Source organism: Nannobrachium achirus (genome assembly GCF_963921795.1).
Source record: "Nannobrachium achirus genome assembly, chromosome: 10".
Lineage (NCBI taxonomy): Eukaryota > Metazoa > Chordata > Actinopteri > Myctophiformes > Myctophidae > Nannobrachium > Nannobrachium achirus.
The window spans coordinates 53,721,381-53,734,756 of record NC_137819.1 but is presented as its reverse complement, the minus strand read 5'-3'; the positions used below and the strand labels follow the sequence as shown (position 1 = coordinate 53,734,756).

The 13,376-nt window shown below is 42.0% G+C and overlaps 1 protein-coding gene across 2 annotated transcripts; it reads left to right on the top strand.

Moving 5' to 3' along the window:
* Positions 1-987: 987 nt before the first annotated feature.
* Positions 988-12,775, top strand: LOC308292672 (alpha-taxilin-like). 2 transcript variants are annotated; one of them, XM_080735072.1, is made up of 9 exons: positions 988-1,085; positions 5,755-5,847; positions 6,420-6,490; positions 7,590-7,691; positions 8,277-8,396; positions 8,491-8,565; positions 9,573-9,665; positions 10,155-10,250; positions 10,745-12,775. In XM_080735072.1, exons 4-9 carry the CDS (start codon positions 7,590-7,592, stop codon positions 11,060-11,062), a joined length of 804 nt encoding a protein of 267 aa, XP_080591198.1. In that variant the 5' UTR covers positions 988-1,085; positions 5,755-5,847; positions 6,420-6,490; the 3' UTR covers positions 11,063-12,775. The 2 variants fall into 2 exon arrangements, with proteins under 2 accessions (XP_080591198.1, XP_080591197.1); XM_080735071.1 differs by having other exon boundaries at positions 6,420-7,691.
* Positions 12,776-13,376: the final 601 nt, after the last annotated feature.

Here is a 13,376-nt window from a genome sequence, read left to right as displayed (position 1 = left end):
CTCCACCACGGCAAGGTCACAGCAAAAGGAGAGGAAGGTGGCCCTTAAAAGGGCCGTTTGGGGGGGGTGCAGGAAGGGTCTTAGATCTCACTTGAGGAAAAAGTAGTTGGCCAGAGTCCAAAAGAGATAATGGAGGAGTCCCACTCCTCCATTATCTCCTCCTTCTCATCCAGAATGGCGTGCCACTTGACTTCTGGCACTTCTGGCGTTGAATCTCTTGCAGAGGCTTCTCCTCCTTCAGCTTCCTGAGGGAAAATAATTCTGCCACAAGAGACTCCATATGTGGCCTGCGCAAAGGGGATCTTTTTATTTTTTTCAGGAGGCACCAGGCCAGTTTTTGCACTAGGCGGCACAGTCCACCGGGAATCGTCCCCCTACTCCCTACTGTCAATCCGGGCCTGCACTTCTGGCACTTCTGGCGTTGAATCTCTTGCAGAGGCTTCTCCTCCTTCAGCTTCCTGAGGGTTAGGGTTAGGGTCACAAGAGACTCCAACTCCTCCATCCTCTCCTTGTGCTCGACCATGATGGCCACCCAGTCCTCATACTTGATCCCCCTCCACTCCTCGCTGCACTCCAGGTCTGACCACAACAGTGTAACTTCAGCCATAGTAATGGATAAGTCGTCTCTCTGCTGCTTACAGTTCAGTTCTGTGCTTACTCTGTGACAAGAAAGAAGAAAAGTGATTTGAATGTCCTGATCTCCTCTATTTATACTGCTGGCTGCCCGCTGCTCATTGGCTCTTGGCTGTTGCCTAGCAACGGTTTGTGTACAGCAGAGACGCGCAAACGCTCTGACGTCACCTTGTAAACAAACAGGTGCTGCAGGCTTGTGTATCATCTGTGTTGCCATGGCAACATCTCCACGCGTCCTAAACTATGGTCCTAAAGCACCAGCAGTGCTCTGTTCTGACCACCAGGTGGCGCGCGAACAAACCATCACTTGCTGGAAGTGAACCCGGAAGTGATCGCGTTCCTTTTCCTCCGCATCTCCGCCGCCTGAAACACGAGTGTTCATCTTTTCTCTTGTTTGAGTTGAAATCAGGACCTCAAAGGATCGAGTGGAAAGACTCCGCTTTACAGCGATGGTGAGCACATCAGATCGTGGAAAATGTCCCACCGAATTTATGTTTACCAGGAAGGTGTTTTGTTCATCTAGTGGAGATTTTGTCGGCTCCGGTTTAACCGCTCCCGGCTAACGTTAGCCTAGCGTGTGAGCTAACTGAACGTCGACGAGATGCATGCATTGCATGCAGATGCAGACAGAAGCTGTGGTCGCTTAATTTAGTGTTTCTCAAACGTTCACATTTCAAGGTCTCCCCTTAACTCTGACAGTGTACAAAATGGTTCATTTGGTTCCATTGTGTACACTGTCAGACTTGTATGGGTCGATTTAGACCCCCATAAAGGAACCCACAGAGTCCCTGGAATCCACTGTGAGAACCACTGGCTTAATTCAGTGGGTTTCAACCGTTTTCATATCAAGGGCCCGTTATTTATTCAGCATTTGAGCCACGGACCACCATTTGATGATGAGATTTAGCCTCTCAGACACAAAACGTAGATTTTGTTGTCGTTGGATAATATTTTGTGTACAATTCCATGCTGTGTTGCTGTGGGATAAAAGAGATAATAGCCAAACGTTGGTCAAAAATATCAGTTTTTCTGGATTCCCTAATTGTGTAGACTTCTTGTAAATTACGTAATGCAGATTTATTTTCTTAACAAATCTAACTTTTGAGAGCGTAAATGGACCCGTAAGGGTTTACACTCTGGATGGTGCTGGATTTGGAAGCGCTCGTGGGAAGTCACTCAACAGTCCTGTGTACCCATAGAGTTATAATATTAATAGAGAGGACACATATATCCCCGCCCGTCCACTTGCATTGAGTTGCTCACCCAGCGCATGAGGCGTTTTCACCCCTCCATCCGGGTAGTAAAACGTGACGTAGTGGGTCTACTGTGACGCATTTTGCGTCATCGAATTTGTTCATGGACGCGCTTGGGCTCAAAGCCATGAACGAGCACTGCCACTGTGAACGCGCTGGCTCAAGTCATGAACGAGCGCCGCGAGTACGAGCTCTGTTGGTTTAGAACGCTCTCTAGTGGGGAAGAAAGGGAAACGCCGCCCAGTACAGCTCCTCTCCCCGCTTGAGAAGCACTCTGCTCGGATTAGATCTTACGATACGTCCCGCTGGACTGAGGCATCGCCTGGAAGTGTAACTCCACGTTGAATTAATTAACCATTGTGTATTTCATGGTTTAACGAATTAATTATTGGGTTTAATATATTTTTGATATTTAGTGGTTGTATTTAACATGATTTTTATATTTACGTTGCATATATGTGATTAGCCTTCTAAAGTGGGGTCTTCAACAGGGGGTCCGCGGGGACACTGCAGGGGTCCGTGAAATTGTTGAAAAAAAAAAAAACGTTATATATATATTTTTTTTATTTAAAAAAAGAAAGAAAAATAATAATTTGTCTTTAAATATAACAAATAAAACATGATTCTGTCTCTTTTGAATAGCTTGTATACATGATTATTGTGCAATTGACAGATTGTTAGTGATAGATTGATAGTATTGACATTGGTTCTCAGTTGTTAAGGTATGTTTATAAATGGAAGTGGTACAGCCATGCACTTGTACATGCATGTTGGATGGAGCAGGGACCCCCAAGGTAGGGGGTCCCTGCTCCATCTCCCCATCAGTTTGGGGGTCCCTGGCCTGAAAACGTTGACGACCACTGTAAACAAACAAACAGAATGCATTTCAAATAGATCAGTGGTTCTCAAAGTGGATTCCAGGGACTCTGTGGGGTCTATACAAGTGTATAATGACAGTGTACAAATGGAACCAACATTTGGTTAATTTGGTTCCATTTGTATGCTGTAAAGAGTTAAGGGGAGACCTTGAAAATGTGAAAGTTTGAGAAACACTGGAATAGATTACCAAAGTGGAATCCATATTAATAACCAAGTCCATTGCTTGAAGTTTCTGAGGTAAATTAGTTAATGTATACCTCTATGAAATTAACTGTTATGGTTTATACACACCATTGACAATGGTCTAACGTTTTTACATGTGAAATTCATTCAAAATAGTGTGTTATTATTATTATATAATAGTGTGCCTACTACAAGCTGTAGTTGTAGTTTCATCATCTTTCAGGTACAGATATTTGACTGCACAGGTGTTAAAATAATGTGATGGAATATGATCAAAAAGATGATCTGGCTGGCTGGGAATTGGCTGGGAATGTATTCTGTTGTTTCAGAAATGTATTTTCAACATGGTATGAACAATGTATAATTATAATAAAGCTCTATATTCTGATAGCAATCATTACCATAAGAGTATGTGTACAGCAACAGGTGTCACTGTATCTCCAGCTGTATAAACTGAAAATGATTTTAGGTGGGTTGACAATTTTATCTCATCAGGAGAGTACACTGATTGAGTGTACAGTGAGTGCTCCAGTTCCAATGTTGCATGCTCACTTGTTTATCAACTATCATGACATAAGTTCTTGCTTTGGATAGAAGTGGTATTTTGGACTCTCCCATTATTTACAACAGGGGTCTTCAACAGGGGGTCCAGGACCCCTAGGGGGTCCTCAGAGTTACTATAGGGGGTCCTCCAAATCTTTGTGTGATAGAAACTTTTTTCTATTCCACTTGAACCCTAGTGTCCTTATTCTGAGAACCTTAGCCCAAAATAGCCGATCTACAAGCTCACAGTGAGCTTGTAGATCTGCTATTTTTGGCAAAGGGCTTTGGTGTAGAGGGGAAAAAGAGCAGACTAATTACAGAGTGAAAGTGAAGCTTATTAAGTATTGACGGTTCAAGTGGTTAAATATCTGAAAACACAAATTGACATGAATCCAAAATACACTGATGATTGTGCGGTCAGACGATTAAACTATATGGAATCTATGAAAAGGTTGTGGGGGTCCCTGCTTCATCTCTATCTCATCTGGGTCCGTTGCCTGAAAACGTTGAAGACACCTGATTTACAATATCAACCTGTGTTGTCATTCAGTGTGGTAATCTTAGCATTTTGCATGGATTCCTTGGGTGAAACGAGTCATAGTTAAAGTTACTGGTCTGTTCTAGACAAGCTTAGAGTTGTGTTCTGTTCCAGAAACAAGTTTAAATATAATTCATATAGTAGCTACAGTCTGAAATAGAGTATTTTTATTAGATGACAGTGTGTTGACATATAGAGACATTCTTTGAAATCTACATTAGATATTATATATATATACTCTATGCATTAGATGCACTTTGTCCAAAATGAATACATTTCATTACGCATTTGTAAGTGTCACAGACAGAGTTTGATCATTTTCAGTAGGCTAGCTTTAACAGTGTTATGGAACTATTTAACCATCACATATGGCCTGCCCTCTGCTCTATTCTTATTACTCTATGGCTCTATACAAACATGAGTGCATATTTCATTAGGTCATTCAAAAAGCTGGTAAATTTAACGTTGGATGTGTCATGTGTGCACAATGTAAAACTTGACCCCTTCTTCACACATAACAATATGGATGATGGAGACAGGCCATGAGACAGACCCACTTATAACTCTATGAGACAGACAGGCCTACTCAGAAATGGCTTTCGCCTACTTGTAGGTTATCAAACCATGTATGTATCGCATTTAAATCCCATTTTGATAGTAAATATTCATTAACATTTCACGTAAAGCTTCTATTTAAAAAAAAGATCGGACTTTTCAGAACCCAATGCAAAGTCAATGGCAGACAGCCTCTGTCAAGATGACAAAACGCGAAAATCGTAATAACTAATACTAATGAGTAAACCAACAGTTTTATAAGAACAATATTGTTGTAACTAAGAGATTCGGGAAGGTATCTATATTTAATAAACACAGAATAAGAAGTAATAAGAAGAAGTCTATGGTTATTTCCTGGTTTAATGCGGTCTGCGGTGCGGTGCTCTCCGCTCCGGAGAGGAACAGAGGATTCAGCTGTCTGGAGTGGAGGGGGTGGAGCCAAAATGCGCGTTCATGAGATTAGACCCAACTGCAGTACCTCAAAACGGCCAACATGTCCTTTTGGTTTCAGGGCGCCCCCAGGGTTCTGGGGGCTTGTGTGTACCCCTAGCCCCATATAGAACCTCACCCGTCGCTGCGTACTGTTGTGCTCCGAGATGAGGTCCTAGAAACATGGCCGCTGGAATCGGGCGACAGCCTCCAAATCACAGCTGGGAAACACACAAAACGAAATTTTGTCTAAAAAGTAACGGCAGTTCCGAGCTCCCAGACTGTAAAAACCTCACATCGGTACATAAAACATGAACTGCGGCATGAAACAACCCCTTAAAATCGCTAGTTTTGTCAGCCGGTAATGTTTACAAGCCTGGAAGTTGCAGCCGGAATGGCAGCATTAGCGGCCTCTCTGGTCAAACGTAGCCCCAACCGTCGCTGCATTCGAACAGACATTCGACCAGAGGGGCCGCTAATGCTACCATTCCAGCTGCAACTAATACAATCAGATAGCAAAAAAGAAAAAAAAACTGTTTTGATGCATTGGCTGCCTATGGGAGGGAAGTATTGCAACCCTAGATTCAACATAATTAGAAAAAAATCTAGTGTTGCAATTTGCAGCTATGTCTGCTCTAACACAGACTGTTATACTTACCTGGCTACTGAAAACACTGGATGCCATTGTCCACACTGTGTCTAAGAACGTTTTGTCTGCTCTTTATGTATCGTCTCCCACAGAAACCCATTCTGCTCCAGGGCCATGAAAGGTCCATCACTCAAATCAAATACAACCGAGAAGGAGACCTGATCTTCTCTGTCGCTAAAGACACCGTAAGTCAACAATACTTGCATGGACTTGTTCAGGTTTATTTAATTTCAAATGCATCTAGTTATACTATGTTAACTTTATGAACTTAAATACAAATACATTGATCATAAAAAAGACCACTATACTAGTCATTCAAACTACTAATATGTAAGTAATTTCAAGCTGGTGATGTTTACTTCTAATGTATTACTGTAAATGAGTCTAATTTCGAGAATAAATAAATATTGAATGAATGAATTAAAGCAGGTCATGTTTTCATGTTTGGAATTGTAACAGCTGAAATCAATAATATATCAGTATTAACCTGCGGGCCAAATTAAGAACATGTATGGACTAGTTGGTAACTTTTGGCATTTTCCACTGCATGGCGTTTACTGGCTTTTGGTACCATATACCGGTACTTTGTTTTACACTACAATATAATATTCTGTAAAATCCTGTGTTCATTGAACTCTTGAAAGTTCACTTATTGTTAGTGCCAGGTACTCGCTTTGTGTGATACAGTATAAATAGAAAACGCCAAAAGTTGAGTCATAATTGTGTCTATGCTTGTCTTCCATCTGTTGAATTTCAGGTAGCCAACGTGTGGTACTCTGTCAACGGCGAGCGACTCGGCACCTACAACGGACACACTGGCGCTGTGTGGTGCGTCGACTGCGACTGTATCTAGGGATGGCCAAATGGAGATTTTTTCTTAACCGATAACCGAAAGGCCTTATCAGTTAATTAACCGTTAACCGTTAAGGAAATCTCTTCAAAATGCGTTAAGGAAATGTGTTCAAAAATGTGCTATTTTAGCGATTTAAAAAAGGAAAATACACCCGTTTTTCCCCATAATAAAGTGCCATATTTACACATTACAAACAATAAAACTAGGAGAAACAAGAATACAAATGTTTTCTAAAAGAAATGTGTTTTTGCAAAGAAACGGGGGCATTGAAATGATCAGTCTGTAATGTGCCAGGCACGTGCGCACATACAGCAAAGGGGGCTGGAGCCCTTAACTTTTATCAACAGAATTGTCCACCAAAAGGCCATTCAGCCCATGCCTCTCTAACATTCTGTGCACTCCCTGGCTATCGGCTAACTAAACAGCCGCAGCGAGATGCTCGTATGTAGAACAATAACTTTCAATCGTATAACTTTTGGAATGGTTGAATCGGCTAAACGTGATGTCCATTTCATTATTTTTCTTCTCTCTCGCCCGTGTTTTGTGTGTGCTGATGCAGCGATCATTGAATTTGCGACTCTGAGCTCAGCTTTGTTATTTTCGCATATCCTACTCTGTAACCAAGACGACTTTAGCGTTCCTCACGTCATCAACATGTAACATTAGAAAGTTGTGTTTTAAGCTCTTCTTAAACGGGATTCAATGTGACGGGGTCTGTTTTGTAAAATCCAATCGACGACGGAGCATTTGTTGAATAGGTCGGCGTGTATGACTCGCGTCGCAGACTCGCAGTTGCCTGAATGCTGGATGTTACACAGCCATTGGTGTCCCAGAAATGTGTGACCACAGCGCGTAGTTGCATGGTTGATGACTTGATGTTGCGTAGATATTGGTGTACGGGGCTTTTGGTGCGACACATGGGTTGATTTCCTTTTTCTTTTCTTTTTTATCGGTCAAAATTGACCGTTAGTGCTTACCGGTAACCAATTTCTTATCGGTTTAACGGTAACGGTTAGCCGTTGGCCATCCCTAACTGTATCCTTTCCACACCAAACTCACCTTGTCCACACGCAGATGGAGCAGCACAACGAGAGGAACGCCAGCCTCAGGCAGGAGAACACGGAGCTGGCTGAGAAACTCAAGAAGCTCATAGAACAGTACAAGCTGCGAGAGGAGGTACTTCCTCTGGCCTCCCTTGTCGGGGGGAATTGTTGTCTTCAAATTTTGGGGGGCTTTTTTTTGTATGATGAACATCCCTTAGTTCAGTGGTTCTCAACCTTTTCAGGCTGCCCACAAAATAATCATATTGTAACTGGAGCGCTAAGAGTTGAGGCATTACATTTTGTATAACACAGTTCTATTGTGAAAAGAGCAGATCTACAAGCTCATGAGGTGTTGTGAGCATGTAGATCGGCCATTTGCAAAATGTCTGCCTCTAATATTTGACAATCTGACCAATATTTAATTTGTCATTTTAGATGTATTAAAAGGTCCTCAAATTGTCACTTAAGAAATGTGCATAGACCCTCCATACACTCAAACTGTATGCTGTTTTGTTTACAATGTTGCATATTAAGTTAATCATCTGGGGACCCCCCCACCCCCAAAAAATATATTTTGGGGACCGACCCACAGGTTGAGGACCACTGCCTTAGGTGAGAGAGAGATGAAGCAGAAAGTCGAGATGAGCGTTTAGGAAAACATTGGTATTAGTAGTATGAGTTTATAATCTGATTGTGTGTGTGTGTGTGCGTGTCCCAGCACATAGACAAGTTGGTGAAGCACAAGGATCTCCAGCAGCAGCTGGTGGACGCTAAGTTGCATCAGGCCCAGGAGCTGCTCAAGGAGTCTGAGGAACGCCACGACAGAGAGAAAGAGTTTGTACGTCAGTCATCCACGTGCCATACATACATGCATACTGTACATAAACACATGTTCTGTCCCCTAATTCCTTGGTGGGTTACTCTGTTCTCAGCTGCTGAAAGAAGCAGTGGAGTCTCAAAGGATGTGTGAGCTGATGAAACAACAGGAGGTCCACCTCAAGCAACAGGTTTGACTGGACCCTTTGTACCGCTAGTGATAGTAGTAGTAGTAATGATAACCAGTAAGACGCCTGAAGATAAAGCAATAACCTTATGGAATACGCATAACATGCAAAAGAAACAGAACATCTACGTGAATTAAATAATCTAACTACAACCAGTCTGTAGAGGTGTCATTGAAGCAAATATACTGATATTCATTTGACAGGCCTACTATAAGTTCTTTGTAGTGTTTGTGTTTAGGTTCCCTGAAACAAAGGCCTGATTGTCCTGAAGATCTTATGCTCTGATCTAGTCTGGTCTGGCTATAGAGAAACAAAGCCATGTCGTCATTTGTGCGTAATGTCGCCCTCTAGGGGGTTCATGCTGGTATTGTTTTGTATTCAAATTGCCATTGGGGAATCTGCGATCACCGCATATAAGGACTGTGTTAAAAATGTAAACACACACACCATGTGCGCGTTTCTGTCAGCGGGGGGGTTCTGCATAGTTTATGATATTCATTCATATCTGATCTAGCCTGTTGTAACTCGTTTCTAGCGTTTATTGTGTTACTCTTTGGGTAAATCTGTACATTTCCACCTTAGTCGATGCTTCATATCCATTTGGGTCAATCCGAGAGCATGGTGTGTTTATATTTTTAACACAGTTCTTATATGCGGTGATCGCAAATTCCCCAATGGCGATTTGAATACAAAACAATACCAGCATGAACCCCGTAGAGGGCGACATTTCACGCCATTTCACGGAAGTGACATCACACTTCGCTACTGAATATTAAAGCCCGCTCCAGTATTTTTGTATGTTTTCCAGTGCCAACCTTTAGAGCTTTAGAGCTATAAGTTATGTGGAGGAGAGTAAACTCTGTTTTGCATTGGTTTCCATAGCAGTGTGACATAATTTCAAACCAAAGCCACGGTGGAGATGGTTTGTTGAGAACGTGTTGGAGGGAGCTTTAAATATTCTGACGTGATTGTACCTGACCAACCCTCACGGTTTCCTCCTCCCCTCCTAGCTGTCACTCTACACAGAGAAGTTTGAGGAGTTTCAAACCACTTTATCCAAGAGCAATGAGGTCTTCACCACTTTCAAACAGGAGATGGAGAAGGTAATGTGTGTGTGGGGGGGGGGGGGGGGGGGGGGTTAAAGAAAGAAAATAGCCTCTCAAGAGCTCACCTTCCTTTTTATGTGTAATTGTATATCACTAGAGGGTCGCGGCCCTTTGGGCCGCTCACATCTAGTTAAAAAAAAAAAAAAAAAAGGAAAAAAAAGGGAAAAAAAAGAAAAAAAAAACGTAAAAAAAAAAATTTGGGGGGGGAACTATTGTGGCGGAACTATTGTGCCGCAGCGCACGTTTCCGGTCGGACATATTTGACCGGCGGACTATTTTATACAGAGGCAAAATATGAGGGTAATAACGAATACAACTGTATAAAGGGGTTTGGAAACGACATCTTGCAAAGGTGACATGGGTGTTTGAATTTTTAAGCTATATTTAGTACATATGTAGTACATCTTGGCCAAGTGGTTTGGTATTTAAGTTAGCGATACATGACCCGGAAGTAGATCACTTACTCTTCTGTAATATAAAGATCAGATGACAAAAAAGATCAAGAAGTTGGAGAAGGAGACCACCATGTATCGCTCCAGATGGGAGAGCAGCAACAAGGCTCTCCTGGAGATGGCAGAAGAGGTAAGCCACTCCAGATTAGGGATGGGACGATACGCGATTATTATTGTTTATCGTGATAAAAAACACTCACGATAATCGTATTGTGGAGATTTAATTTATCGTGATATCGTACTCCGTCATGCACTGGGATCAATTCACCTTTTATTTGCCGAGCTGCATATCCGGTACCATTTAAACCCTCTATTTTTCAATCTATCAAATGTCTTTGCCAAAAAGGTGCCGATCTACAAGCTCACAAAGTGTTGCGACGTGTTGTGAGCTTGTAGATCTAAAATTATTTGGCAAATGTTCCACCCCAGGATAATGGCGATATTTTCCCAATAATATCGTAAATTGCTATTTCTTTTGTCACAATAATCATGATATGATATTTTGATATCGTCCCATCCCTACTCCAGATGAATCCAAAACATATAGAATAGCACAGCATGTGGATGACATGTCAATACGGGCTTGTATTTCTTTCTTTTTTTCCACTGACTGTCTCTGCACAGAAAACCATGCGGGACCGTGAGTTCGAGGCCCTGCAGGGGAAAGTCCAGCGGCTGGAGAAGCTGAGGCGGGCGCTGAAGGTGGAACGCAACGAGCTCAGCAAGAAGGTCCAGAACCTCAGCGGAGCCCAGGAGGACCCCAGGGCCGACTCCCCCTCTCCGCCCCCAACGGACTTACCTCAGGAGCCCAGCCTGGTCGCCAGCATCCCCCCCGCCCCGGACGCAACACCCTGCTCTCATTCTTGTCACTGTGGCCCAGAGCTGGACACAGAGGGTTTAATGGGAGAGGCATGCCCCCAGTCTCTCACTGCCCAAGACTGAGCCTTGCAGCCCTAGTCTCACACACACACACACGCGCACACACACATGCTAGCGTGCGAGCCTCTGCTACTAAGCGCCGTTTCAGTAGCAGTTGTTGCTTTTATCTGGTTTGACAGCGATGGTGGTAGAGTTTACTCGTGTCCTTCCGAATGTGTCTGGGGTTTCACAGTAACGAAGGGGAGATTGTGCCTTCTAAGGGATAGATCTTATCCTGCATCTCTTGTTTCTGTCCTGTTCTTTTTTCTTTTTTTTTTGTTTTGCTTCACATTCCACGCATGATGCACAAACTGCAGAGATATTTGTGCAAGATAAGAGAGTCAATGCTGCTCAGGATGGCAAAAGTCACAGAAAATAGTCCATTCCTATGTAATTTGTGTTCCTGCGTTCCACCTGTACGCGTTCATGTGTGTCGGATATTGTTTGTAGTTTGCAGTATTGTAAAGGCCGCATCTAGTAGCACAACCTTGGCTTCAATACAGGTGGCAATTTATTAATGTATTTAGTCAGTACAATACTTGCAGATGGCAAGTGATCTGGGGAAATTTAGAAATTACATTTTCATTTTGATCTAGGTTTGCTTATTTTTTTCAGGCAGTATAAGTTTTGTTAGAACATCACATCTTCCTGAAGTTTGAGTTTGTATCAATTTGCAGACCATTTTAGGGTTGCAGACGTTTCTTTTTTCTGATTTGTTTAGTTGCATTGTGCTTCTCATCTTGTGGATTGTATTTATTGTTTACAATTTTTAAAGTGTGTATCTTGGAAAAACACCACTATAAAAATAAATCAGTCTATTTTTCATACTTGAGATCATTTATGAAGGTATTGTATTTGGAACAACTTTCCATTCCTAATTATTGTCTTTTTCCTTTGCTCGCTTTGTATCGGTCGATTTCCTTTGTCTGTTGGCTGTTCTTGCGGTCACGACGTGACCGATTTCAGTTTCAATTCCAATTTTAGGCCAGTTAAGTCCATCTTTTGTAAATCAGTCTGTATAATTTTTTTGGCACATTACTTAAGCTGTTGGACACCCACCTCGGGTCATTGCAGTAGTACTGGTATAATATATACGAGAATGTTATAGGATCTCTATGCAACCCTTGTCATGTGGTTTTGTTTTGTGGCATTCTGACACAACAAGCACTTAACCGGGAATGTATATTCATTAGCCATTAACTCCTACATGTACATGTGTGTTCAGTTTATAGCCTGATTTATACTTATTTGCCTGTTGTTGCCGCTTGCCAAACATTGCTGATATTCAAGCTCACAACGTGACTCTGTGTGACTCGTGAGATTGCAGGTCTGCTACTTTGGGCGTGTGACACTGGCACTCGAATAACTTTAGATCAAGCCTTTGGAAAAGGTAAATAAAGGAATTTGTAATGATTTAAAAGAATGCTTTTGCTCAAATTAGGATTGGGTGGCGTATGATTGTGTGTAAATCACAGTAAGACACAGTCAATGTAATGTTAATTTCATAACACTCCACAGACATGATGCTTGGGTTACTTGATGTCATTGGTGTGGTCATTTCAGCCACTAATGATATATTAACTTTGTAACGCAAACATTTCTTCCACGGTCGGTTACACACTACAGACTCACCATGTCCATGATTGACAAGAACCAAAGATTGTTTCCCTTTTTGACTACTTTGCAGTTCTTTTATCTGGCCTTGTATATTATGTTTCTTGATAAATAAACGATGCAACCGTGAATGTGATTTTGCCTGATATGACTCTTTACAACATATTGCTCATTCTAACAAAGTGGATGTTGCATGTGTCGCCATCTCTGAAGCACAGGTATTGGCTAAAACCATTCGATGTTACAGGACAAGCACAAAGTTTCCAGAATTGTATACAGTAGTGGCTAAAAGTATTGGCACCCTTGCATTTGTTTAAAAAAAACACACACACACACACACACACAATCGTCTAGATCCCCAAATTATTTTGGAGGGTCCCAGATGATTAACTTAATGTGAAACATTGTTTTCTCACTCAGCAATAAACAAACCAACGTAAAGTTTAATTGTGTAGAGGGTATATGCAAATTTTTTATTTCTAACTGTTTATGATGTGAGAGGTGCTCCTGGAAGGAGCTAAGCTCCAACATCTGACTTTGTCTGGGGACATGAAGTGTGGCCTATACATCTGGACGCTTAATGAAATGAACTCAAATAGCACTGCTCACTTCACACTAGGTGTGATTTGTTAAACTATGGTAACATTTCCTTAGTTCACACCTCATTAAAGAAAGAGGTTTTGCTGTTGTTAGTTTGGACTCTCTCCTGTGACCAATGCGGTGT